The 26,544-nt window shown below is 38.0% G+C and overlaps 1 protein-coding gene across 1 annotated transcript in view; it reads left to right on the top strand.

The window, feature by feature from the left end:
• LOC142656572 (dynein axonemal heavy chain 11-like) overlaps positions 1 to 26,544 on the top strand; it is a 271,269-nt gene that overhangs the window by 214,810 nt on the left and 29,915 nt on the right. Inside the window, exons 61-68 of the mRNA XM_075831503.1 lie at positions 174 to 367; positions 6,286 to 6,434; positions 8,388 to 8,515; positions 11,464 to 11,691; positions 15,087 to 15,278; positions 15,970 to 16,089; positions 22,598 to 22,840; positions 25,446 to 25,628. Coding sequence (XP_075687618.1) covers positions 174 to 367; positions 6,286 to 6,434; positions 8,388 to 8,515; positions 11,464 to 11,691; positions 15,087 to 15,278; positions 15,970 to 16,089; positions 22,598 to 22,840; positions 25,446 to 25,628 — 1,437 coding nt within the window. The remainder of the gene's footprint in view (positions 1 to 173; positions 368 to 6,285; positions 6,435 to 8,387; positions 8,516 to 11,463; positions 11,692 to 15,086; positions 15,279 to 15,969; positions 16,090 to 22,597; positions 22,841 to 25,445; positions 25,629 to 26,544) is intronic.

The following is a 26,544-nucleotide window of genomic DNA, read 5'->3' as shown; positions in this document are numbered from 1 at the left end:
GAATGGTCAATCACTTAATGTCTGTTAAGAGTGACAGCATAAGCAGCACTTTTGATATATACAGACGTGTAACTCCAGCAGATATTCTAGAACAGCTTTCAGTAGTATGACAGGAATTTGTTTAAGTGGGATACACAAAGAATCTCAACCCATGTTGATGCTTTACTGTATAGACAATGAGTTTCATGGATGAATTTCGAGGACTGGACAGAGACATAGAAGGATCGCCTAAACGGTGGAAAAGGGTGATTGAATCTGAATGCCCAGAACGAGAACGTCTACCACAAGAATGGAAAAACAAGAGTTCCTTACAGAAAATGATAATAATGCGAGCACTGAGACCTGACCGGATGACTTACGCTGTCAGGTATATAAGCAGAAACATCCATACACTTTCTTGTGGTACATAAGGAAAATTATTGTATATTTTAATCAGATATTTTTAATTTGAACAGTGTTCTGATATTTAATATATTAAGTAGATTTAAAATAAAACAGATAAAAACAAGGACATTTATGCAACAACACCGAAAAAGGCCATACTTACAAATGGACACAGCCAGGTCTGAAACGCTGATGAAGGCGAGTGAGCAGGTGCTTTAAATAATAATAGCCACTCCCACTAGTCTTGAGGGGAGTGGTATGTGGTGCATGGGATGTGTAGTAAGAAATAATAAATGAATAGTGTATGTGCAAGTGTAATAATGTGAGTGAAATATAGGGGGCAGTAATGAGTAAAGTGCCTAAAAAATAAATAAAATAAATAATGGGATGCAAGTGTGTGAAACATGGAGGAATAGTGTGTAAGTCATGAGGCGCAACGTAACTAGCCAGGTAGAAGCCTATTTGTGACGCCTTGATAATTCATAGAGCGGGCTACCCTGCTTGCTAGGCCAAACAACAACACACCATGCTCTCCCAGCATCAAAGACCTGGCTGTGTCCAAAAGAAGCAAATATAAGTAATAATGAAAAATACCTGGGGTATTAGTGATCATTTTGGCCAAAAGGACGCAAGCTCGCAATCCACGACAAGGATCCCCAGACTTGCGAGTCCCTAACTGGAGCGAAAAGCTCCTGATGTACAGACAAAACAGATAAAAACAAGGACATTTATGCAACAACACCGAAAAAGGCCATACTTACAAATGGACACAGCCAGGTCTGAAACGCTGATGAAGGCGAGTGAGCAGGTGCTTTAAATAATAATAGCCACTCCCACTAGTCTTGAGGGGAGTGGTATGTGGTGCATGGGATGTGTAGTAAGAAATAATAAATGAATAGTGTATGTGCAAGTGTAATAATGTGAGTGAAATATAGGGGGCAGTAATGAGTAAAGTGCCTAAAAAATAAATAAAATAAATAATGGGATGCAAGTGTGTGAAACATGGAGGAATAGTGTGTAAGTCATGAGGCGCAACGTAACTAGCCAGGTAGAAGCCTATTTGTGACGCCTTGATAATTCATAGAGCGGGCTACCCTGCTTGCTAGGCCAAACAACAACACACCATGCTCTCCCAGCATCAAAGACCTGGCTGTGTCCAAAAGAAGCAAATATAAGTAATAATGAAAAATACCTGGGGTATTAGTGATCATTTTGGCCAAAAGGACGCAAGCTCGCAATCCACGACAAGGATCCCCAGACTTGCGAGTCCCTAACTGGAGCGAAAAGCTCCTGATGTACAGACAAAACAGATAAAAACAAGGACATTTATGCAACAACACCGAAAAAGGCCATACTTACAAATGGACACAGCCAGGTCTGAAACGCTGATGAAGGCGAGTGAGCAGGTGCTTTAAATAATAATAGCCACTCCCACTAGTCTTGAGGGGAGTGGTATGTGGTGCATGGGATGTGTAGTAAGAAATAATAAATGAATAGTGTATGTGCAAGTGTAATAATGTGAGTGAAATATAGGGGGCAGTAATGAGTAAAGTGCCTAAAAAATAAATAAAATAAATAATGGGATGCAAGTGTGTGAAACATGGAGGAATAGTGTGTAAGTCATGAGGCGCAACGTAACTAGCCAGGTAGAAGCCTATTTGTGACGCCTTGATAATTCATAGAGCGGGCTACCCTGCTTGCTAGGCCAAACAACAACACACCATGCTCTCCCAGCATCAAAGACCTGGCTGTGTCCAAAAGAAGCAAATATAAGTAATAATGAAAAATACCTGGGGTATTAGTGATCATTTTGGCCAAAAGGACGCAAGCTCGCAATCCACGACAAGGATCCCCAGACTTGCGAGTCCCTAACTGGAGCGAAAAGCTCCCGATGTACAGACAAAACAGATAAAAACAAGGACATTTATGCAACAACACCGAAAAAGGCCATACTTACAAATGGACACAGCCAGGTCTGAAACGCTGATGAAGGCGAGTGAGCAGGTGCTTTAAATAATAATAGCCACTCCCACTAGTCTTGAGGGGAGTGGTATGTGGTGCATGGGATGTGTAGTAAGAAATAATAAATGAATAGTGTATGTGCAAGTGTAATAATGTGAGTGAAATATAGGGGGCAGTAATGAGTAAAGTGCCTAAAAAATAAATAAAATAAATAATGGGATGCAAGTGTGTGAAACATGGAGGAATAGTGTGTAAGTCATGAGGCGCAACGTAACTAGCCAGGTAGAAGCCTATTTGTGACGCCTTGATAATTCATAGAGCGGGCTACCCTGCTTGCTAGGCCAAACAACAACACACCATGCTCTCCCAGCATCAAAGACCTGGCTGTGTCCAAAAGAAGCAAATATAAGTAATAATGAAAAATACCTGGGGTATTAGTGATCATTTTGGCCAAAAGGACGCAAGCTCGCAATCCACGACAAGGATCCCCAGACTTGCGAGTCCCTAACTGGAGCGAAAAGCTCCTGATGTACAGACAAAACAGATAAAAACAAGGACATTTATGCAACAACACCGAAAAAGGCCATACTTACAAATGGACACAGCCAGGTCTGAAACGCTGATGAAGGCGAGTGAGCAGGTGCTTTAAATAATAATAGCCACTCCCACTAGTCTTGAGGGGAGTGGTATGTGGTGCATGGGATGTGTAGTAAGAAATAATAAATGAATAGTGTATGTGCAAGTGTAATAATGTGAGTGAAATATAGGGGGCAGTAATGAGTAAAGTGCCTAAAAAATAAATAAAATAAATAATGGGATGCAAGTGTGTGAAACATGGAGGAATAGTGTGTAAGTCATGAGGCGCAACGTAACTAGCCAGGTAGAAGCCTATTTGTGACGCCTTGATAATTCATAGAGCGGGCTACCCTGCTTGCTAGGCCAAACAACAACACACCATGCTCTCCCAGCATCAAAGACCTGGCTGTGTCCAAAAGAAGCAAATATAAGTAATAATGAAAAATACCTGGGGTATTAGTGATCATTTTGGCCAAAAGGACGCAAGCTCGCAATCCACGACAAGGATCCCCAGACTTGCGAGTCCCTAACTGGAGCGAAAAGCTCCTGATGTACAGACAAAACAGATAAAAACAAGGACATTTATGCAACAACACCGAAAAAGGCCATACTTACAAATGGACACAGCCAGGTCTGAAACGCTGATGAAGGCGAGTGAGCAGGTGCTTTAAATAATAATAGCCACTCCCACTAGTCTTGAGGGGAGTGGTATGTGGTGCATGGGATGTGTAGTAAGAAATAATAAATGAATAGTGTATGTGCAAGTGTAATAATGTGAGTGAAATATAGGGGGCAGTAATGAGTAAAGTGCCTAAAAAATAAATAAAATAAATAATGGGATGCAAGTGTGTGAAACATGGAGGAATAGTGTGTAAGTCATGAGGCGCAACGTAACTAGCCAGGTAGAAGCCTATTTGTGACGCCTTGATAATTCATAGAGCGGGCTACCCTGCTTGCTAGGCCAAACAACAACACACCATGCTCTCCCAGCATCAAAGACCTGGCTGTGTCCAAAAGAAGCAAATATAAGTAATAATGAAAAATACCTGGGGTATTAGTGATCATTTATCTGCTCACTCGCCTTCATCAGCGTTTCAGACCTGGCTGTGTCCATTTGTAAGTATGGCCTTTTTCGGTGTTGTTAGATTTAAAATAATAGACGTTGTTCAACTTCCATCAAGAGATAAATAGTAATTTGGGAATACGTAAATAAGACTTAGTGGATGCAAATAGGTAAGAAAGAGTTTCCCGGCCCTGGTGTCCTGTGTCCTTCTATTCTTGATATTCCCATTCTTTTGTATTATATTCTTAACTGTGTATGTGTATTAAATGTTATTTTTTATTACTTAAACACCCCTTCCCAGTTCTTAGTACTTTACTGTTCATACGATTGGTTTGATGTTTGATTTGTTTGTATGTTTGACCAATTTTGTTTGGTTCTTTGTTCCCACTACTTGTTCCTACATCTCATACTTTGTACGTGCATCCTGCCACTTTAGTGAAGCACCTTGAGACACTCTTTTATTGCATTTAAAAAAAAATCTAAATCAAACAATAACAACAAAAAAAATACAAGCTTGGGCAGGAGATATGAGTGTCCAAGCCACTTAATCTCCTCTGATCAGTGATAGTTTGATTATCATTACAAGTAATATGCAGTTTGACAGGTTGACTATTAGGTAACAAAGTAAAAATTACCAGAGCATCCTGCAGTAGGCCCAGTCTCTGACACAGTAATGGGCCCCACAGGTCAGCAGGGGAGAACCCCATTCGTACTTTAAGTTGGAGTTAATCACTTGCCACTACTTTCTATTTTTGAATCACATATTTATTCTAGTAGGTCAAGAACCCCCAGTCCGACAATGAGCAACTACTAGTTATAGCCAAACCAGCAGTGAGTGGAGGCTGGGAAGTGACTCCAACACTACTGAAGTTGTGTCCTTCCCCATATCATGTGTACCTTTAGGATTTAAAGAGGACCTGTCAGCTCCCCTATGCTACCCTGCCTCATGACAGCATATCATAGAAGGGGAGATGCAGAACTTTGGGATATATAGTTTTCTATAATTTAACTGTCACGAGGCCAACAGAAGGTGATGTGACCCTACTGTCCTGCCAAAAGGATTTGGTGTGGGGCTGAACCAGGGAGCGAAGTCTAAGGACCCCCAGATATTTACCCTTTAACCTCTGTACGGTGATTTGGACTTAGCTGCTATGGATCATCAGGTTGCTACTCCTGATGATCCCAACCTCTGTTGGCAACAGCTGACATTACAAAAACAGTAGGCAAGTACATGGTCAATACTAGCAAAGGTCAGGGCAGGCAGAAGACGGTCACTTGACCCCCGGCAGATGAGTCGGAGGTCAAGGCAGGCAGAGTTCGGTCGGAATAAGAGAGACGGGTGAAGGGCAGGCGGCAGATAAGATGTGGTTAAAGTTCGGCAACAGAAATACAAAAGGTAACCCAGCAGAGTAAATAAGTTCAAACAAACAAACTTAATTGCTCAGGCCCGGAGGAGCAAATGGGGAGGGTAACTTTTGTATCCAGGAAAGCTAGGTAAATTGGCGCACGCTGGCCCTTTAAAACAGGAAGAATCAGGGCACACACAACCTAGTGGTAGACAGAGGAGCTGTAGGAGAAAGTTGGTGGGGGGAAGCTACAATTAGTATGGACCGGGGAAGACGGATGACGTCAGCCAGGATCCAGAAGACATCGGGGACAGTCTTCTATAAATATTGATTTAACTGCTGCCAGGAATAAAGATGAGGGAATTTCCCGAAACTCGTTTTTGGGCCAATTTTATTTAATCAGCCCAAAATCTGAGCCGCATAAATTTGCCGCAAATCGCAAGTGCCCCGATTGCCCTGTCTAACAATGATGTCTTTTGCCCTGTCTAACTGTTCTCCATCCCCCGAAACGGCTGCCATTTTGACAATTTGTGCACCCGCGAACACAATGGGTTTTGGAATCCCTAGCCAAGACTCATAGAGAGAGCTGTGAGTCCTGCTTCCCCTGCCCACACAGTGATTGACAGCTCTTCCTATATACATTCATATTACTCTGTGTGGGCGGGGGAAGCAGGAATTACAAGCTTTCTCTAGGGGTCCTGGCAGTATTTATGCAGCTTTTTACATGAAAATACTGAATTAAATCATAGGAAATCGTTTCCTAAGTCCTACTTACCCCCCTCTATCCTATACTGCTCACACATAGGGACATACGAGACTTGACAGATTTACTTTAGGATAAATGCTTACTGAATGTTTTAAGGTTTCATGTCATGGGAATGGGGATACCTCACCTCTACCCTGATACATAATAACTATATAATACATTTTATCATAAACATTTTCAAAATTCAGAAATTTTGTTGAAGAGAAACTTGGAACCATGTACGTGGAACGACGTAAAACAGACTTTGCAAAGTCTTTCCTTGAGAGTGGACCATCTACTTCTATCGTCTTCATCTTGTCTCCGGGAGTTGACCCACTGAAAGATGTAGAGGCATTGGGTAGGACCAAATAATGCGTTCTTAGGACATTTTCCAATGTGCATTTACTGAAATGAACAAGAATAGACGGCATTGTTATTATTTTATATAATATACAGCAGTGCGGCACAGGTAATACATCTGTGTATGGTGATTAAATTAATGAGTACATTATACTGAGGTTGTGATACATAGAATATTGCAGTTTGATCTCTTTCAGCAAAAAGTCTTAGTCTTACCATCATCCTATCACCCGTGTGAACTGCTCATCATTATTTTTAGCAGTAAGTCTATGAGCATTGCTTTATAGGTGGGTAGCTTGTCTCCACATAACGTCATGTTGATGTGTACTTTTTCCGTAAATAATAGCCATGTTTAAATACGGGTTAGGATCCATCTTAGTTCTAGTTCTAGTGCTGATTGTTTTTATTTTTTGACCAGGGTAGTGTCTTTATCACATGCTGTATTTAATTATTTTGTTAAACAAATTGCTAGTCCAAAAAGAATAATCAAAAAAGATTCTGCTCCATTGGACCAATATTTGATGGACAGCATTCTCTAGACCGGTGCTCCTCAACCTATGGCTTTCCAGCTGTTGTGAATTTGCCAGCATGCCACAGCACGGAGCATGGCTGCATGTTAACACTCAAGCGTTCCCCCTCCAATACATGGCGCTCTCCCTCGCTCCCTGCCGGTACAATGTACCAGACACCTGTAAATTGCACAGAAAGGATGTCGCTGCTGTGGCCGTGTCCTCCTGTGCTAGTTTAAATGACCACAGCGCAGGGGAAGGCCATGTGCAGACTGAGCGCCTATGCAATGTTCTGTAAGCGCTGTAGAGGACAAAGATTTAAAAGATAATATGCCGGTCATCTGCATCCGCCACTAGAGGGATTTTAGGAGTTTACTGCATACTCAAGTTACTATTAGGGTCAATGTATAAACTGTCCTAAGCTCCTCATTTTGGGGCTTGCAGGCAGCCAGCATGTTGTCCTTTAAATCTACATCTATGCTGGATATTTGGAACTTTGTATCAGAAAAACAGAGTTTCGACCGCTAAAAAGATATGCAAAGAATTTTGCATTTAAATACTACATAATATTAAAAGGTGGAGATTCACTTTAAAGGGAACTTGTCACCAGCATTTCACCTATTGAACTCCACTCACCCCTCGCTGGCCGCTGCTGCCAAAAGTTCATTGCCGTTATCGCCTCTCCTAAACTCCTCCTCTGACCTTAAATAACAGCCTGAAAACATTGTGCGCCTTTTATAGTAATAATCCAGCTGTCTCGTTTGTTCCTCTTCTTATGCCCGCCCACCGCTGAAAACTGGCCCGCCCTGAATGCCAAAACCTCATCTGAGATAGCACGCATGCGCCCGTCATATATGGTCCAATACCCTTCCCTACTTCGTCCAGGCGCTATGGTGTCCTGTTGTGCGCACAAACCAGAACAGGACATCGATGCACAAGTGCGGGATTTCGTGTGTGCTGGGGGGAGGCGAGGAGCTGTCAATCAAAAGTAAGGAGGCGGGGTTAACTCGGAAAAGCTTGAGCAATGAAGATAATACTCTTATGCTCATTAGCAAACGGCACAGGAACACTAAAAAACAGAATACTAAAGGTACAGAGCCGACTAAGAAGACAATTATAGGTTACATAAAAATGATTTTTCACCCACTTACACCAGGTATTGCTGGTTTAACAGGTGAAACGCTGGTGACAGGTTCCCTTTAAGGAAAGTGTGTTTTCCTGCATTCTGTTCTCAAGTACAGTCGGCTTATAATTTTGGTAGCAAGCAGTAAATAACTTTCACAGAGGCTTGTGCTTTTGTTTTTTAGGTTAAGTTATATGTCTACATATTATAGTTAATCCTGTCATCAGTTTTTCTGATATATGTGTTTCTCTCATTGCATTGCTGATAATTTCTTTCCTAATCTATTGTGTCATTTGACATTATTTCCTGCTCTGTATAGGTGACAGACTTGGATTTACCATTGACGCAGGAAAACTTCACAATATCTCTCTGGGTCAAGGGCAGGAAGTTATAGCAGAAATAGCAATGGAAAAGGCATCAAAAGAAGGCCATTGGGTTATACTTCAAGTAAGCCGATTCAGTGTGTTATAGAAGTTCTTCATTGCCAAGCTATGAAACGGCACTTTTACAAAAATAATCTGTGCCTCTATGAGATGCTTTTGTGGAGTGAAATTGGGTGTATGTCCAAATCTGTTTTCTTGAATGCCACTCTGGTTATTTCGTTCTCATTGAAAGGAGGATTTTTTTTCTTGATGGTAGGATTGGTCCCAGATTGTGTTCTGGTATTGCTTTCAAATTGAGAAAGTTTAACAGTACATGAATTTAAGTTAAAACAAATTGTACTATTTTCAGCTGGTTAAATAATAAAGAATTGCAATGAACAATACATTTTTACTTCGTAAATATATATATTCAAACATTATTTTTTCTACTCTGATTTTTTTCTGATTATATATTTTTTTTATTCTATTTTCTTTAGGAGATTATTGGGGCAAGCATCTTGCCTAAGCTGCTGCACTGAGATCAAACCCGCAGTTTCAGATATTTGTTTTACAGCATGCTCTGTGACGTGCAGTAATCACTGTGCAGGGAGAGGGAGGAGGGAGGAGGAGCTGAGCTGTCTCCATCATCTATTGTCAATGGTGTGACCATGTGTCTTCTGCCTCTAGTTTAAAGAGTCTCTGTCACCACATTATAAGTGCCCTATCTGCTACATAAGGAGATGGGCGCTGTAATGTAGGTGACAGCAGTGCTTTTTATTTAGAAAAACGATCTATTTTAAACCACTTTATGAGCGATTTTTAGCTTTATGCTAATGAGTTTCTTAATGCCCAAGTGGGCGTTGTACAGAGGAGTGTATGACGCTGACCAATCAGTGACCAATCAGCGTCATACACTTCTCTCCATTCATTTACACTGCCCTAACGATATAGCTATATCGCTATGTGCAGCTACATACACAAGCACTAACATTACTGCAGTGTCCTGATAATGAATATACATCACTACCAGCCTGGACGTGATGTGTATTCAGAATCCTGACACGTCTGAATCTTTTCTATGAGATTCCAGCAAGGCAAACGTAATGTCGTTTGAACTGACAGGTTACATCGTAATCTCACGAGATTACGTTTGCCTTGCTTTAAATCTCACAGAGACGCTACAGACGTGTCAGGATTCTGAATACACATCACGTCCTGGCTGGAGGTAATGTATATTCATTATCAGGACACTGCAGTAATGTTAGTGTTTGTGTATGTAGCTGCACATAGCGATATAACTATATCGCTAGTGCAGTGTAAATGAATGAAGAGAAGTGTATGACGCTGATTGGTAACTGATTGGTCAGCGTCATACACTCCTCTGTACAACGCCCACTTGGTCTAAAGTAAAAACACGCCCACTTGGGCATTAAGAAACTCATTAGCATAAAACTAAAAATCGCTCGTAAAGTTTTCTAAATAAAAAACACTTCTGTTATCTACATTATAGCGCCGATCTCCTTATATAGGAGATGGGGCACTTATAATGTGGTGACAGAGCCTCTTTAAAGAGGCTCTGTCACTAGTTTAGTAATGCCCTATCTCCAAGCTAATCTGATTGGTAATGTCACACTGATAATATTAGTGACAATTGTATCCCAAAAAGTTTATTTTAAAAGTTATGAGCTTTTTTGCTAAATACGTAAATGAGCCTTTATTAGACAACTGGGAGGTAACCCCAGCGATTCTCCTGAGGTGGAGCTACCTCACAGCCTCTGACCCTGTCCAATCAGCATGAAGCTGCTTCACACAGTATAAGAGACTGGCTGGAAGGAAGGGGGGTCAATTCAAACAGCCATATCTCGGGCTGTAGAGCACCTAGAACAGCGGTTTTGGTGGCATATGAAAGAAGAGATTCTAATATTTCATATGACACTAGGATTGTAGATGTGATACAACTGGAATATTGCAAGTTGAATACACAGTCGAGAATGGAAGCAGTGTACTATATGATCACGCTGAGTTGCTGGGCAGGGAAGGGGGAGAAGCTGTATGCTGATTGGACAGCGTCATACAGAAAACATTACACCTGAGTGAAAAGAAAGAGTCACCTCCTTTTTGGCTATTAAAGCCACATTAGCACATTTAGAAAAATGCTCATAACTTTGCAAATAATAAATGTGTTTTTGTTTTTTTTTTAATTACATTGTAGTTATCAGCAGCAAAGCGCCTATTACATTAGTTAGGAGATAGGGAATTAATAAACTGGTGATAGAGCATCTTTAATAATAGATATGTTATCTTTCATTGCAATCCTGCCTATGATGATAATAAGATTATGTCTGACCCAGTATACACAGCACAAGCTGAAGAGTGATCTCCTCAAAACTGGAAATTTCAGCCCATAGTGGCAGTCTCAGTTGCCAGTGTGAAACCTTCAACAACAAGGGAAAAACAAAAAGCACCAACAATGTTGAAAAATCTTTAAACAATCTCTCTTACAATACAGATCTCTAAATTCTTCAAAACCTTCTTCTAAATTGTTCATATGTGGTCTCTTGATCTTGCTTGATCAGTGATATCTCTATGTCCACTGTTCATTTTCTTTTATTCTTTATCTTTTATCATTTGCCTAATTTTTTTTACATATTCGCTTCTTTATAAGTCTTATGATTCATACTATACAGTATGTTTTCATCTAAAAATGTTGTATATACCTCTCTGCAGAAATTTCCCAAAGTTACATCAGAAAGGCTTCCAATGTGTGTCTATTGTACCTTTGAACAGCAGAAAATGAGGGCAAGTCATTTGAAAATATACATTTTTCCTAAATATATATCATTTTGATGTAGGAGTGCAGTTTAGCTGTAGGTAATGTTCCAGAAATCTGCTTTTATAATTTGTAATTTACTATGCAAATGTTCTTAGGGCCTTGTTAACCCGGATTCTTCACATTATAAAACAGCAACATTTTAAGCATAAATGTAATAATATGATACTTCATAGGATATTGACTTAAGTCTCTGTTCACAGAATATTCACCTAGTAGCCAAATGGCTAAGCACCTTAGAAAAAATATTAGAAAAGTACAGCGATGGAAGTCACCCCGATTACCGTGTGTTCATGAGTGCTGAACCAGCCCCAACACTTAAGGAACACATCATCCCACAAGGGATCCTGGAAAATGCTATCAAAATTACTAATGAACCTCCAACTGGAATGCTGGCAAATCTGCACGCTGCTCTGGATAACTTTGATCAGGTCAGTAAAGCCTCAAATAATGAAGACCTTAAAGAGTAATTTCATCCTAAAAGAATATAGAGATATGAGTCTAAATGTGGTGTCAATTTAGAATGATGTCACAGCATATCAGGAAATAAATAAAATATTTATGAAATGTAACTATTAAAAAAGCACTCTGATAGTTCCTCATACGACATCTCAGCCACAGTTTGCGAAGAGGTACATGAGATACTCTGAATTCAAGTGAGATTCCATGGCCCCATAAAAACAAAACTGAGATTTTGGCCATAAAAAACTAGATCAAGTCTAACAGTGCACATCACCAAAAATAAACTGAATGCACTGTAAAGCATGGTGGTGGCAGCATCAGCAGCATCATACTGTCAAGCAAAGGTGTAACTACCAGGGTAGCTGACATAGCAGTTGCTGTGGAGCCTAGCAGCCAAAGTGGCCCACCTCCACTGAAAATGTAATGGAGATCAATGAGAGACCCAGGAAAGGAGGAAAAGATATAGGGTACAGTTAAAGGTGGTAGTGACGGAGTGAAGCGCCATGGAAATTAGTATGCTAATTAGAGAGCTATCCGCATAGACTGTAATTGCTGCCAACGCTTTCTCTAGTAAATACTGAGTGGTGAATAGTTCTGCATTCCGTTTTTTTCTGCTTGCAAAGTGATCTGCATTCATAACTGGAGAGAGAGAGATTTGTTTTCACTTTTTTTTATGCTGGTCACGGTCAAAAATATCTGATGACATCCTATGTATTTAATTCTATTACACAAAATTACATCCAAGGGGATAAATACTTTTTATAGGCACAGCGAATAAAATATACTTGCAGTTTAGTCCCAATTTTAACTTTTCCCCTTTTTTGCAAAAGCACCTAGATAGATAGATAGATAGATAGATAGATAGATAGATAGATAGATAGATAGATAGATAGATAGATAGATAGATAGATAGATAGATAGATAGATAGATAGATAGATAGATAGATAGAAGATAGATAGATATGAGATAGATAGATAGATAGATAGATAGATAGATAGATAGATAGATAGATAGATAGATAGATAGATAGATAGAAGATAGATAGATATGAGATAGATAGATAGATAGATAGATAGATAGATAGATAGATAGATAGATAGATAGATAGATAGATAGATAATAGATAGATAGATAGATAGATAGATAGATAGATAGATAGATAGATAGATAGATAGATAGATAGATAGATAGATATGAGATAGATAGATAGATAGATAGATAGATAGATAGATAGATAGATAGATAGATAGATAGATAGATAGATAGATAGATATGAGATAGATAGATAGATAGATAGATAGATAGATAGATAGATAGATAGATAGATAGATAGATAGATAGATAGATGATAGATAGATAGATAGATAGATAGATAGATAGATAGATAGATAGATAGATAGATAGATAGATAATAGATAGATAGATAGATATGAGATAGATAGATAGATAGATAGATAGATAGATAGATAGATAGATAGATAGATAGATAGATAGATAGATAGATAGATAGATAGATAGATAGATATGAGATAGATAGATAGATAGATAGATAGATAGATAGATAGATAGATAGATAGATAGATAGATAGATAGATAGATAGATAGATATGAGATAGATAGATATGAGATAGATAGATATGAGATAGATAGATAGATAGATAGATAGATAGATAGATAGATAGATAGATAGATAGATAGATAGATAGATAGATAGATAGATAGATAGATAGATAGATAGATAGATAGATAGATAGATAGATAGATATGAGATAGATAGATATGAGATAGATAGATATGAGATAGATAGATAGATAGATAGATAGATAGATAGATAGATAGATAGATAGATAGATAGATAGATAGATAGATAGATAGATAGATAGATAGATAGATAGATAGATAGATAGATAGATAGATAGATAGATAGATAGATAGATAGATAGATAGATAGATAGATAGATAGAAGATAGATAGATATGAGATAGATAGATAGATAGATAGATAGATAGATAGATAGATAGATAGATAGATAGATAGATAATAGATAGATAGATAGATAGATAGATAGATAGATAGATAGATAGATAGATAGATAGATATGAGATAGATAGATAGATAGATAGATAGATAGATAGATAGATAGATAGATAGATAGATAGATAGATATGAGATAGATAGATAGATAGATAGATAGATAGATAGATAGATAGATAGATAGATAGATAGATAGATAGATAGATAGATAGATAGATAGATAGATAGATAGATGATAGATAGATAGATAGATAGATAGATAGATAGATAGATAGATAGATAGATAATAGATAGATAGATAGATATGAGATAGATAGATAGATAGATAGATAGATAGATAGATAGATAGATAGATAGATAGATAGATAGATAGATAGATAGATAGATAGATAGATAGATAGATAGATAGATAGATAGATAGATAGATATGAGATAGATAGATATGAGATAGATAGATATGAGATAGATAGATAGATAGATAGATAGATAGATAGATAGATAGATAGATAGATAGATAGATAGATAGATAGATAGATAGATAGATAGATAGATAGATATGAGATAGATAGATATGAGATAGATAGATATGAGATAGATAGATATGAGATAGATAGATAGATAGATAGATAGATAGATAGATAGATAGATAGATAGATAGATAGATAGATAGATAGATAATAGATAGATAGATAGATAGATAGATAGATAGATAGATAGATAGATAGATAGATAGATAGATAGATAGATAGATAGATAGATAGATAGATAGATAGATAGATAGATAGATAGATAGATAGATAGATAGGAGATAGATAGATAGATATGAGATAGATAGATAGATAGATAGATAGATAGATAGATAGATAGATAGATAGATAGATAGATAGATAGATAGATAGATAGATAGATAGATAGATAGATAGATGATAGATAGATAGATACTGTAGATATTAGAAAGGTACATATTATTTAAGATAGATAAATGTGAGATACATACATAATAAAATATTATTAAGCTGTAGGATGAGTGCTGTTGAAGTTGAATTCACATGTATTATCCTGTAATTGGGCAACTTGATGACATTAAAATTAATATCTATGACAGTTGCTGACTATAGATTTTCATTTTATAAAAAATGCAGAAGAACTCTGGATCATTGATTTGCCTGCATGGCAGGACAATATGACCACTTAGCAATATCACATAGCCATTAATCATACAACAGGTACAACAGTTTCTAAAATGTCCACAGTATTATAATGCCGGGGGGCAATTGACTTGTCATTGACAGGTTAGTAAAGAAATGTATGCTGGTTCCTCTATTGCAGAACATCCTTGACCAGTGCACCCGCGAGCAAGAGTTTAAGAGCATTTTCTTTTCATTGTGCTATTTTCATGCTTGTGTTGCTGAGCGGCGTAAATTTGGCCCCCAGGGGTGGAATAGAAAGTATCCGTTTAACATTGGAGACCTCACAATATCAGTGAATGTTCTATACAACTATCTGGAAGCAAACTCACAGGTATGACGCCTCATATAGATGAAATATATTGTGTAGCTCTGTTATGTTGTGATAGATAGATAGATAGATAGATAGATAGATAGATAGATAGATAGATAGATAGATAGATAGATAGATAGATAGATAGATAGATAGATAGATAGATAGATAGATAGATAGATAGATAGATAGATAGATGATAGATAGGACATAAATAGATGATAGATCTTACATAGATACATACATACATACATACATACATACACATAGATAGATAGATAGATAGATAGATAGATAGATAGATAGATAGATAGATAGATAGATAGATAGATAGATAGATAGATAGATAGATAGATAGATAGATAGATAGATAGACAGATTTAAAACCATAAATAATATGCATTAAATTAAGACAATAAATTAAAAAATTATATAAAATGTCTATATTTGCTGGTTAGATCATTTAACGGCCCCTAGTTATTAAATAAACAAGTTGCGCAACCTTAATATGATGTGTTTTAACCCTTTCACATTTCAGTCTGATGTTCCCAGTGTTGCACAAGGTACTGCACATAGCTGTATAATTGATAGCGGAGGAGCAGACCTTTAATATAGGAATTTCCAAATATAATGTTATTCTACAGATTATTGGTGAACGCCTGCAAGAAACAAATAAGCGTAGACTTTAATAATTGTAGGGTTTTAATCTCAGGTTCCGTGGGAAGATCTCCGATACCTGTTTGGGGAGATTATGTACGGTGGTCACATCACTGATGACTGGGACAGACGACTGTGCCGTACATACTTGGAGGAGTACATGCAGCCCAATCAGGTAACTGCCGGTCCTATTACAATACAGAGTCAGAGCTCCCTCTTCTGGGTTGTGAATCACTCAGGTTCATGTTTTCCTCTTTTATGGAACAAGCACGATTATTGGCGTGTTTTTCGTGCTGTATTTACATGCATAGCGCTAATATTTATGGGGACGAAGAACTGAACATGACGAGTTACATACTTCATCCTGATTTATTTGATTACGTTTATTTACACAGAAATCAAAGTCTTGCATGTGATCTTAAAGCACCCACTGAATTTTATTGCATGACTGGAAATAATTTTATCACTGTTAGCACCTAGAATAATTTCATTACATCCATGAATAGGAGTGCTGCATTTTTATAAGCACGGCTCATATTAAATGTGCTATAAATTTACTATATACAGTATGTTAGTGGATCTCAGGGACCGCTGCTGCCAGCAGGGACTGTTCTCATTACATAAATAGTTTCTTTAAATTTGATACACACACACATATATATATGTATGTATGTATGTGTGTGTGTGTGTGTGTGTGTGTGTGTGTGTGTGTGTGTGTGTGTGTGTGTGTGTGTGTGTGTGTAATATACAATATGTCATATAATTGGCTATGTTCACACAATCAAGATATCCACAGTAGAATTGACGGAACCTTTGTCTATAATTAACATGCTGCGGATTAGAAAAGCCGCAGTGCAGTCATTATTTCATGTGGATTTCTCCAGAGCATGTGAATGGAATAAAATAGTCCATTCACATGCAGTGTCGGGGGAATGCTTGTGGATTCTGACCAGATTTAGGTGTTGAATCCCTTCCTAAATCCTGACAGAATCCACAGCGAGTGAACATATCCTTACGTTTTCAGTAAATAATTGTTATTTTTTTTGTAAAATGAAAAGTAATAAAAAAAAATTTCCCCATATCAAGATCCCTGCTTGCTGTCATTTAACAGGAACATTCATTGTTTACTTCCTGTGTAAAAAAAATAAATCTATCCTGGTCGTGTGATGGACATACAGGTAAATGGCTCGTTATAAAACACAGCTTTGATAAGACCATGTTCAGACCTTGCATTGTGAATGCAGCCTTAAGCCATGCACCTATATGTCCTTTAAATAACTAAAATGATTCAAAAAAAGAAAATCCAGCAATGCAGGTTGATGAAAATATAATCCAACACTAATCTAATTATATTAAGAACATGGGCAAAAAAGAAGGCCATAAAAAGCCTTCCCTCCCCTTAGACGTTTCTATTGGGACAGCTCCTTCTCATAGCTCGGTCTTGTAATCAGCCAAGAAACTTCATGAGCATTACATGACCAGGACAGATTTTTAGCTACTTGTACTGCAAGCGGAGATCTTGGAAAACGCAAGAAGTGTATACAAAAGGTATATTGAAAAATTATACAAGAATAAACTTTAGTGGCAGAAACTGTAATACCAATTAATGTGCATCGGTAAACACTACCTCTGCCTACAGATGTAGTCCACACTGCAAGACTTAGGGCATGACCAGACGTGGCGGAATTGCTCTGGAATTCCGCTGCGGAAATCCGCAGCGTACACGTTTCTCCATTACTTTCCACACCTTTTTCGTTAGGTTCGTTTACATGTTGCGGAAAATTCCGCTGCGGAGCATAGGCTGCGGTGTGGAATTTGGTGTCCGCAGCATACACTGGCTGTTGCGGACGTGTAGCGGACTTGTTGCGGACTCATTGCGGAATTTCTCCATTGACTTCAATGGAGATTCAAAATTCCGCAATGAAATCCGCAGATGTAATGTGTGTTGTGTAGCGTATTGGTTTTAAGAACAGGATCTTTCTTCATTCTGGCTGGACCTATGTATTTGTAGGTCTATAGCCAGACTGAACGCCCGTAATCACGGGCCGTTATTAGGGCACGGGCAGGCCCATAGAAGTCGTAATTACGGCAGCGTTGCTAGGCGACGTCAGGAGATAGTCACTGTCCAGGGTGCTGAAAGAGTTAAGCGATCGGCAGTAACTGTTTCAGCACCCTGGACAGTGACTACCGATCAAAATATAGATCGACGTGTAAAAAAAAAGAAGTTCATACTTACCGAGAACTCCCTGCTTCTTCCTCCAGTCCGGCCTCCTGGGATGACGTTCCAGTCCAAGTGACGGCTGCAGCCATTCACAGGCCAATCACAGGCTGCAGCGGTCACATGGACGGCCGCGTCATCCAGGGAGGTCGGGCTGGATGTCGAAAGAGGGATGCGTCACCAAGACAACGGCCGGGTAAGTATGAATTTCTTTTACTTTTACTAGGGAAAGGGCTGTCCCTTTTCTCTATCCTGCACTGATAGAGAGAAGGGAAGTACTTTCACCTCAATACGCAACGGCTAGTCCGCATCAATTTAATGCCCATTTTAGGCAGAATCGCAACAGAATCTGCAACGCAGATTATGTGCGGCATTGATGCGGACTACTAAAACAGTGTATTTAAGTGTTTTGTGCAACTTTGTAATTTGTTTTTATTAAAAAATGTTTTGAATTTTTCAGATACAGCTTCTATGTATCCTGGATCTTGCGTTGAAACATGAGTCCGTCAGGTTCGGTGACAGCGGATCCTGCATGAAGTTATGAACTTAGATATGATCGATAACAGGTGACACACAGGACCCGCTGTCACCCAACCCGCCCGTCAGTCGTGCTTACCTGACGGATTCAGGTTTTAGCACAAGATACAGCTTCAGGATATTCAGGATACATAGAAGCTGTATCTGAAAAAGTAAAAATATTTTTTAATAAAAACAAATTACAAAGTTGCACAAAACACTAAAATACACTGTTTTTGTAAAAGAAAAAAAAAAAGATTCAAAGGTTTACATAGCCTTTAAGGTCATACAGTGTACAGCAAATTCAGAGCATATACAAGAGCCGTGTATATAGAAAGTATAGAACTCTTTAAATGACTGAACAGCACATAGTTTGATACACAAATGAGGTAATATTGCAAACATATCAGTGTTACAAAAATATTATTACCAAGTGTTCCCTCCATATATTATGTTTGTCTACTTGTGCGGATTTTGATAAATGACATAAATAATATGTAATGTACGTAATATGAAATAGAGAGGTAATTCTGCTAATAACTTACGTCTGAAAAGTAAAAACTGAAAAGGATTATTATTAAAATAGTTGATTTTGGAATTACTTGAAGTGCTCCATTGTGTCAGGTTATATCAGTAACATTGTACTAAGGATTCTAACGTCACGTTTCTTGTGTGTTAAACTTTAATAAATCGCTCGATTAATGTCCTGTACATGTAATGTAGAAACATTGCTGCAAACTACAAGACATAGAAATACAGACGATACATATGTAATCACATATAATGGATTTTTCAGCGCACTATTCATGTCATTTGAGATGGTTTTATTAAATCAAATAAACTGCGATAACGTTAAGTACAAGAATTTTGAGCGTTATAGTGAGTTTCTACGGTTGTTTTAATATCTTATAAAATAAAGCAGAAGCTTTCAGAACTTTCTTAAAGTGGTCAGTTTTTCTAGACTAGGTGCAAATCACATACCATTGCTCACACTGAAAATACAACTGATGTCGATATTGATTTCCACAAAGCAGCCATTTACAGCACCGAACCACCAATCCCTTGACACCCCACTGAACCAAACAATAATGTGATTGCACCTCTTTCCTGCCTACTTATAGTGCCACTCTCTGACATGGGGCCAGGTTGTAGCTGCCCTCTCTATTACTAAAACATTGAACATAAATTAGCATTAAGTAATATAATATGCACGCAAAACTGCCCTGTGTAAACACTCTTACCCACTGGTAGCTGATTTTAATTAGAAGGTCAGTCATGTACAAATTAATTGAGTTGTTTATGGGAAACATGGGCTGTTATATGTTCACTATTATATCCGTTATCATGGGAAAGGCAGGAGACATGCAGATGACGTGTTCCCTGCTTACCTAGGACCCAATTGTGTCAAATCAATTCATAAATAAATATAATAAATTGTAAACAAAAAAAAATGTGAAAAATACGAAAACAATGAGAAAAGTAAAAAAAAATAATAAGTCAACAGCCAAAATATACTAAGTAAAGGCCTGTTCATATCTGAGTCAGTGTTTCCATTGTTCTGCTCTGTCAGAGGAGCAGAACAAAATACTGGAGGTGCCAGTTCCATTGAATGACGGACACCATCGGCGCCCAACAGAACCGATTGACTTTAATGGGTTCCGTCGGGTTTCCGTCATGGTGTCCGAGGTTTTACCGTAAACAATAGCGCAGCAATCTTCCCTATTGTTTACAGTATTGTGTGCCGGATTTGTAACGGAGACCCCTACCAGTACCTCCAAAGCAGATGTAAACACGCTATAATACATCTACCAATTTGCCGGAAGTGCAATTCTAGTGCAACTATATTGGTTCATGCATGACAACTGCACTTGTTTTTAATTAAATGTATGTGTGCCCATTTGTAAATTACTTTATTTTTATCAAAATTCCCCCTCACTTTTACCAAATGCCCTATTTAATAAAAAGAAGAAATTACTGACAAGCAACAAAAGAAATATTGTATTTTTGTAACTGGTAAGGTGAACGGTGTAATGAAACATGAGAAGGCCCTCGCCCAAATTGTTACCACTAAGTTGAAAGCACACAATTCCCAGAATATCATTGTATGCAGTGGAATGCATAGGAACAAACTTTATAGTTCACACAAGTCTAGTAGGAAGTGTTCTCCAGGCATCCACCAAACCCAGATGTGTCCATCAGACTGCCGGATGATGAAGAGGATGAATTTCCACTGCTCCAAAGTCAACTATTAGCTTGCTTTACCTTACTCGATGACACTTGGCATTGTGCATGGTAATCTCAGGATTATATGTTCTTATTTTGCCCTTCGAAACCCAATGCATGGAGCTCCTGATAAACAGGTCTTGCACTGACGTTGCTTTCATGGTGCAAACAATGTCGGATATCAGCAATTACATTTATCATGGGCAGCTCTAGGAGGGCAGAAATGTCACGAATAGACATGTTGAAAGGGTGGTATCATATGACAGAGTCCTCTTCTAATATTAATGCTTGTTTATGGAGATTGTATGGTCTTATGACATCTGTTGGTAATGTTTCTGGCAATGTCAAATCCCACTTATTAGAAGGGTTGCCTACATGTACAGGAAAAACAGGACTCTCTAGACCTCTTTTCAAATGCTTTTGAATTATATTAGAAAAAATGACAAATTTCAAACCAAAGCAAAATTTTGGTCAGTAATATGGTTTTACATTTTGGTGCTTTTTTATTTTAATAAAATTTACAAGAACTTGAAAAGAAATCTGGAGTGTTTTCCCGATGAGTAGAAAACAATATAAAAAAATTATTTTTGTTACTGTAAGCATGATAATTCTCGACACACACATTACATGTAGGAATTGTTCTCTTTCTAAAGGCAAATTGGACCATAAATTAACTGTTTATTGTGGAGTTTTTAGTGTCTGTCTATCCTGTCCCCAATCACTTACTCACATGGTGCGTGAGTTTTCTGACGTTGTTAGGCATCATTTTCCCAGGCTCCCTGCTCCTACTTGTGTTGCAGGACCCAGTTAGTATATCAGAGATACAGACATAAATTATATAGCTTATTTATCAATGGTTACAAAATATAATCTCTTATGTATTCTGTAATAGGTTTCACATAGACTTGGGTTCCATCACAACATCCCATTGTATGGGATTCAATGGGATAGCAAATCTTGTATATTTCATACAGTATAGTCTCATGTGATTTTCTTTTTGGTTCATTTACTCTGCACTTGTATCTTCCTGTATTTCAAAAACAGAATTATTTTAAGAATCAGAAAAAAAAGTGTAAGCAATCAAACACCCCCTCCCCCTGCCAATTCCAAGCCATCATGCCTGAGACCGAAGATCATCCTACAGAACTATTTTCTCCTTTGATGAGATTTACAGCACCATATACACTGTAGCCTTATGTTCCATGATATGTTTCCAGCCTCATATTTTAAGCCTTAAAATACTTGACCCTTAATATTATTCATGCTGTAAGTTAGTCAAACTTGCTGCACAGAGCAATAGAACCAGCATGCACAAAGCCAGACGTTCTCTTGATCTCTTGTAACAATGACTGAAAAGAATTGCAGGGACAAGAGAATTAAGGACAGAGATCCCGCTGGTCAAAGCACAGGAAACTTGGATCTGTAGCCACCCTGCTAAGAAGGATTATTTCTGTTTTCTGTCATATTCAATGAAACTCTGTTATAGCACAAATCTGAGGGTCCCCAGTGGTCTGAAGGAGGAGAATAAAAACAAACATGGAAAATAAAAACTATCTAGACACGATAGCAGCCCATGATATCTGCCAACACAGTCTGGACACTTTTCTTGAAATAATGTCACTGATGGTAATTTTCTCAGAGTCTCTACCAATATCCCCGGGAGATTTAGTGTGACATTTTTTTTTTGTTATGATGATTACATCCAATGTTCTCTTTTTTTCTCCAGTTTGATAGGAAACTCGCCTTAGCGCCTGGATTTGTGATACCCTCTAACCTTGACTATCAAGGCTACCATAGATACATTGATGAGATGTTGCCACCTGAGAGCCCCATCCATTATGGCCTCCACCCTAACGCAGAAATTGAATTCTTAACTGTGACTTCAGACAATCTTTTCCGTACATTGTTAGAATTACAGTCACGAGATTCTATAAACGGGGAAGGAGCACCTCAGACAGAGGAGGAAAAGGTTAGTGTAATAATTCTGAGCATGTACTGGATAAGACTAAGACTTTGTGTGAGATCTTCACATGTAATAGCCCCTTATGTTTCCAATTATTTCATAGGCCGGAATCTTGATTGTTATTGGGATGTTTTTAATTGCACAAAATAGAATAGAAAGTTTCATATACAGGATTTATTATATAAGGATTGAAGTGCATTAGTTTGATTCACACAGATAGTTAAATGTATATAATATAATATATAGACATAATATAAAGAAAAGAGAAATTTGTTCAGTGCTTAAAAACATGGGCATTTACAGGAAAATGAAGGGTCCCTGAAAATATAGAATGGATACTAACTATGGAACAACTGGTATATTTGGCGTTGAAGCGGGTTATGACAATGTTAACGTTGCCATACATATTACATAAATGTCGGCCGAAACTTACAATTTCCCTAGGATCGCCTGACCATCTAATGTGTTTGGGGGAGCATCCCGAATCTTCCCCAACGTCAGAGGTTGGGGGAGAGAAGAATCGGGCAGTTTGATTTCAACATGCCCGATCCTTTTGTTCTCAGGGAAGATAAGTTGCCACCAGAGGTACTTGGCAGCGACTTACTCACCACTCCCTACTAAGAATACATGCATGCTTGGTTGAGGCGAGCGTGTATGTGTATAGAGGGGATGGGAGGATTAGCTGTGTATGGGGGTATCGGGAGGAATAGTTTGGCCAACAGCTATCTAATGTGTGTTGCCAGCCTTCATGTGGCCGGAAGGTGAGGATTATAACATAGGTTATTAGTGTGCGGATGAGGCATATCATGGATGCACTTGAATTTACAGCCAGCTGAGAATGCTTTTAGGGCTGGGGCTGGGTGTGTAGCAAGATGAAGGGATGGTCAATAGGGCAAAAATGGGGGAGGGGGGGTAATTGCAGGGGTGGAGTTAGTCTAATGAACAGATGTCATGTGGGAGGGGCAAAGTGCAGCAAGTACTAGATTGAAATCTCACACTTAAATGGGGGGGGGCGCATTTTAAATTTGCCATGGATCTCTCATCCCTAAGTACATGCCCCTGTATGCAACTGGTATTCAGAAACTCACAGAGATTAATTTAATGCTTACCATTATTGCCTTGTTATTCATGGCCGTTGGCTTGTTTGCCTTCAAAGTTGACAAAATTGAAGAATTGGGACCCTCACTTATAGAGAATATTTAATTAGCGGAGATTAATCACTAACAGTCTGGAAATAAGGAGATTGCCCTTGAAATTGCCCTTGTAGGTGAAATTAGCAAAGGTTAGTGCTTTCTTGATCCCTTGTCCCGTTTGCAGTACGCACAGTACGTTCCTGGGCTTGGAATCAGGGAGTGCCTTAGATCTGGGTAATTTTTAGATTAAGAATAGAGTCTGAATAGGATGTTCTTCATATTCTTTCCTCTAAAACTAACCTGATCTTCCAAGAGGTGACATCATAAAATGTATAAAAAAAATTTTTAAACATTTTTATATAAATGTTGTTATATGTAGAACTTTATTAAACAAACATTTTGTAATAATAATTTGTAAATTATTGGGTTAGGGTGCCACTAAAATATTCCAGGATACAAACCTGACTACAAAATACAACGTTAAATACAAATTTAAGTTTAGGTAGTAAAATAAAGACAATTTCCAAATTGTATTTTTTTTGCTTGTGTTTATATTGTTAGATTTGCTCATTATAGTCACTTGAAGACACACAGAATCCTAGTGCAGGTATTGCCTTTTAGTTAAAATCCCAGGGGATAAATAAAAATCTCAGACCTTTTCCGTAGTAAAGAAAACTCATTAAAAGTGGAGAGTTTAATGAAGAGCATCATTGTGATCTGAGGATGATCCCAGGCAGGAGCCTCTGTTATACAAGATCTCATTAACGTGTTTAGAAGATGCTCTATTTATTTTGCCCGTTTGCTATGTAAATTTCACAGTTAATGTTATTGATTGACCACGCTGGGATTTGCATGAAACGTATTAATAGGAATCCTATAACACACTCCTCATAAGTATATTATTAGACAAGTGTGTATATAAATATAAGCCATGTACATCCCAGAAGTCACATTTTTAGTGTAGCGCAGATATTATGGTGTACACAAGGGAATTCATATATTTATAGGAATAAACTAATAGACTTATTACTTCACCGGGATTCCCTGGAGCGACAACCTTTTCTGTTCCAACAGATGACCTCCACACTGATAGCACTCTTATTAGAAGTGTGACTATACAATAATATATTCCTAAAACTAGAGACACATAAGCAGTACCAATATCATAGAGACATGCAAGGGTGTGGGGATTCGTGAACACCACCAGGAAAGGGGGGGGGGGTTGTTTTTACTATGGGGACCTCTTGCCAAGATACAGCCATAGAAAAGTATTTAACCTATAGATATAGACTGGAACAAGCCTGTGCATTTCATGTTTGTATTCATATTAATCCCACTCAGTTATATTGTATTGCATGTGGCAGTAAATAGATACATTAATAAATGTCACTTGGAGAACTTGGGAGTATATATTTGTCTGTCAATTACTGTAAAGAAGTTCTCCAAATGAACTTATTATTATGGGGCTTTCCCCTCAGGTTAAAGCTTTCCTGGATGACATACTAGATAAACTCCCTGAAGGATATAACATGGCTGACATAACCTCAAAGACAGTGGAACGATCTCCATACATACTCGTGTGCTTTCAAGAATGCGAGAGGATGAATCTTCTCCTTCATGAAATCAGACGTTCTCTAAAGGAGCTGGATCTCGGTCTTAAGGTATGGAGTCAAACTGCACGATGTAAGGTGAAGTATGCGCCAAAGGTTACAATGTGCACATGCACTTAATAATAAAGAAATAAATGCATAAATACCCTCATACAAATATAGAAATGTCAGCACTTTATAATTAATTTAATTGGGAGTTTGAAAGTCCGTCGCCGGACCTGTTAGATGCCCTAAATTAAAGGTGGTCTTTCTGGGTGATCATTTACCTTTATTCATAATATACTAAAAATATAGTTAATTTTCTAATATACTTTTGTGTTTCAGTTCCTCAATGTTTTTCAAGATCTCTGCTTGCTGTCATTAAATAAAAACATACCAGTTTACATCCAGACACTGAAAATATGTACCAGATGTAATTCATCTCACAGCTGATATACAGACACTGTTAATCCATCTCACAGCTGAGTTTAAAGGCTAATCCCACTTTCGCAAATGAATTTTTGTGGTTGTCCCAATTGTAAAATGATAATTAAACCAACTTTGCAAAAGGTCTTCATTAAATATCTTCTACTATTTTGTTTCTGCAGCTCCTATGCACACCTATGCGTCTCCATGGTAACAGACAGCAAACAATCCCTGTGTATTCTGCTCCTGGAGGCATACTCTCTTTCGTCTGTCCCCTACCTCTAGTTAATGTACCGAATGTATGTTGACATAAAGTAGTGGACATATGACAGAGGCGTAGCTAGGTTCTCCTGCACCAGGGGCAAGGATTCAGATTGGCGCCCCCCCCCCCCAACTTATTTCCTGACATCTCCTTCCCCCTCGCCATGTTTTCTTTCCCTACCAATCAATGAGATGTAATTTTTTTTCACAATTTTTTTAATGTAACTCGAGTATAAAAGCATTTCTACATTTTACAAGCAATGTAGTTCTATAATGTAATTAACATAAAAATAAATTAAAA

This window comes from Rhinoderma darwinii, chromosome 6 (assembly GCF_050947455.1).
Source record: "Rhinoderma darwinii isolate aRhiDar2 chromosome 6, aRhiDar2.hap1, whole genome shotgun sequence".
NCBI classification, from domain to species: Eukaryota; Metazoa; Chordata; class Amphibia; order Anura; family Rhinodermatidae; genus Rhinoderma; species Rhinoderma darwinii.
The sequence above is the reverse complement of the archived record's forward strand: the minus strand, read 5'-3'. Positions and strand labels throughout refer to the sequence as shown.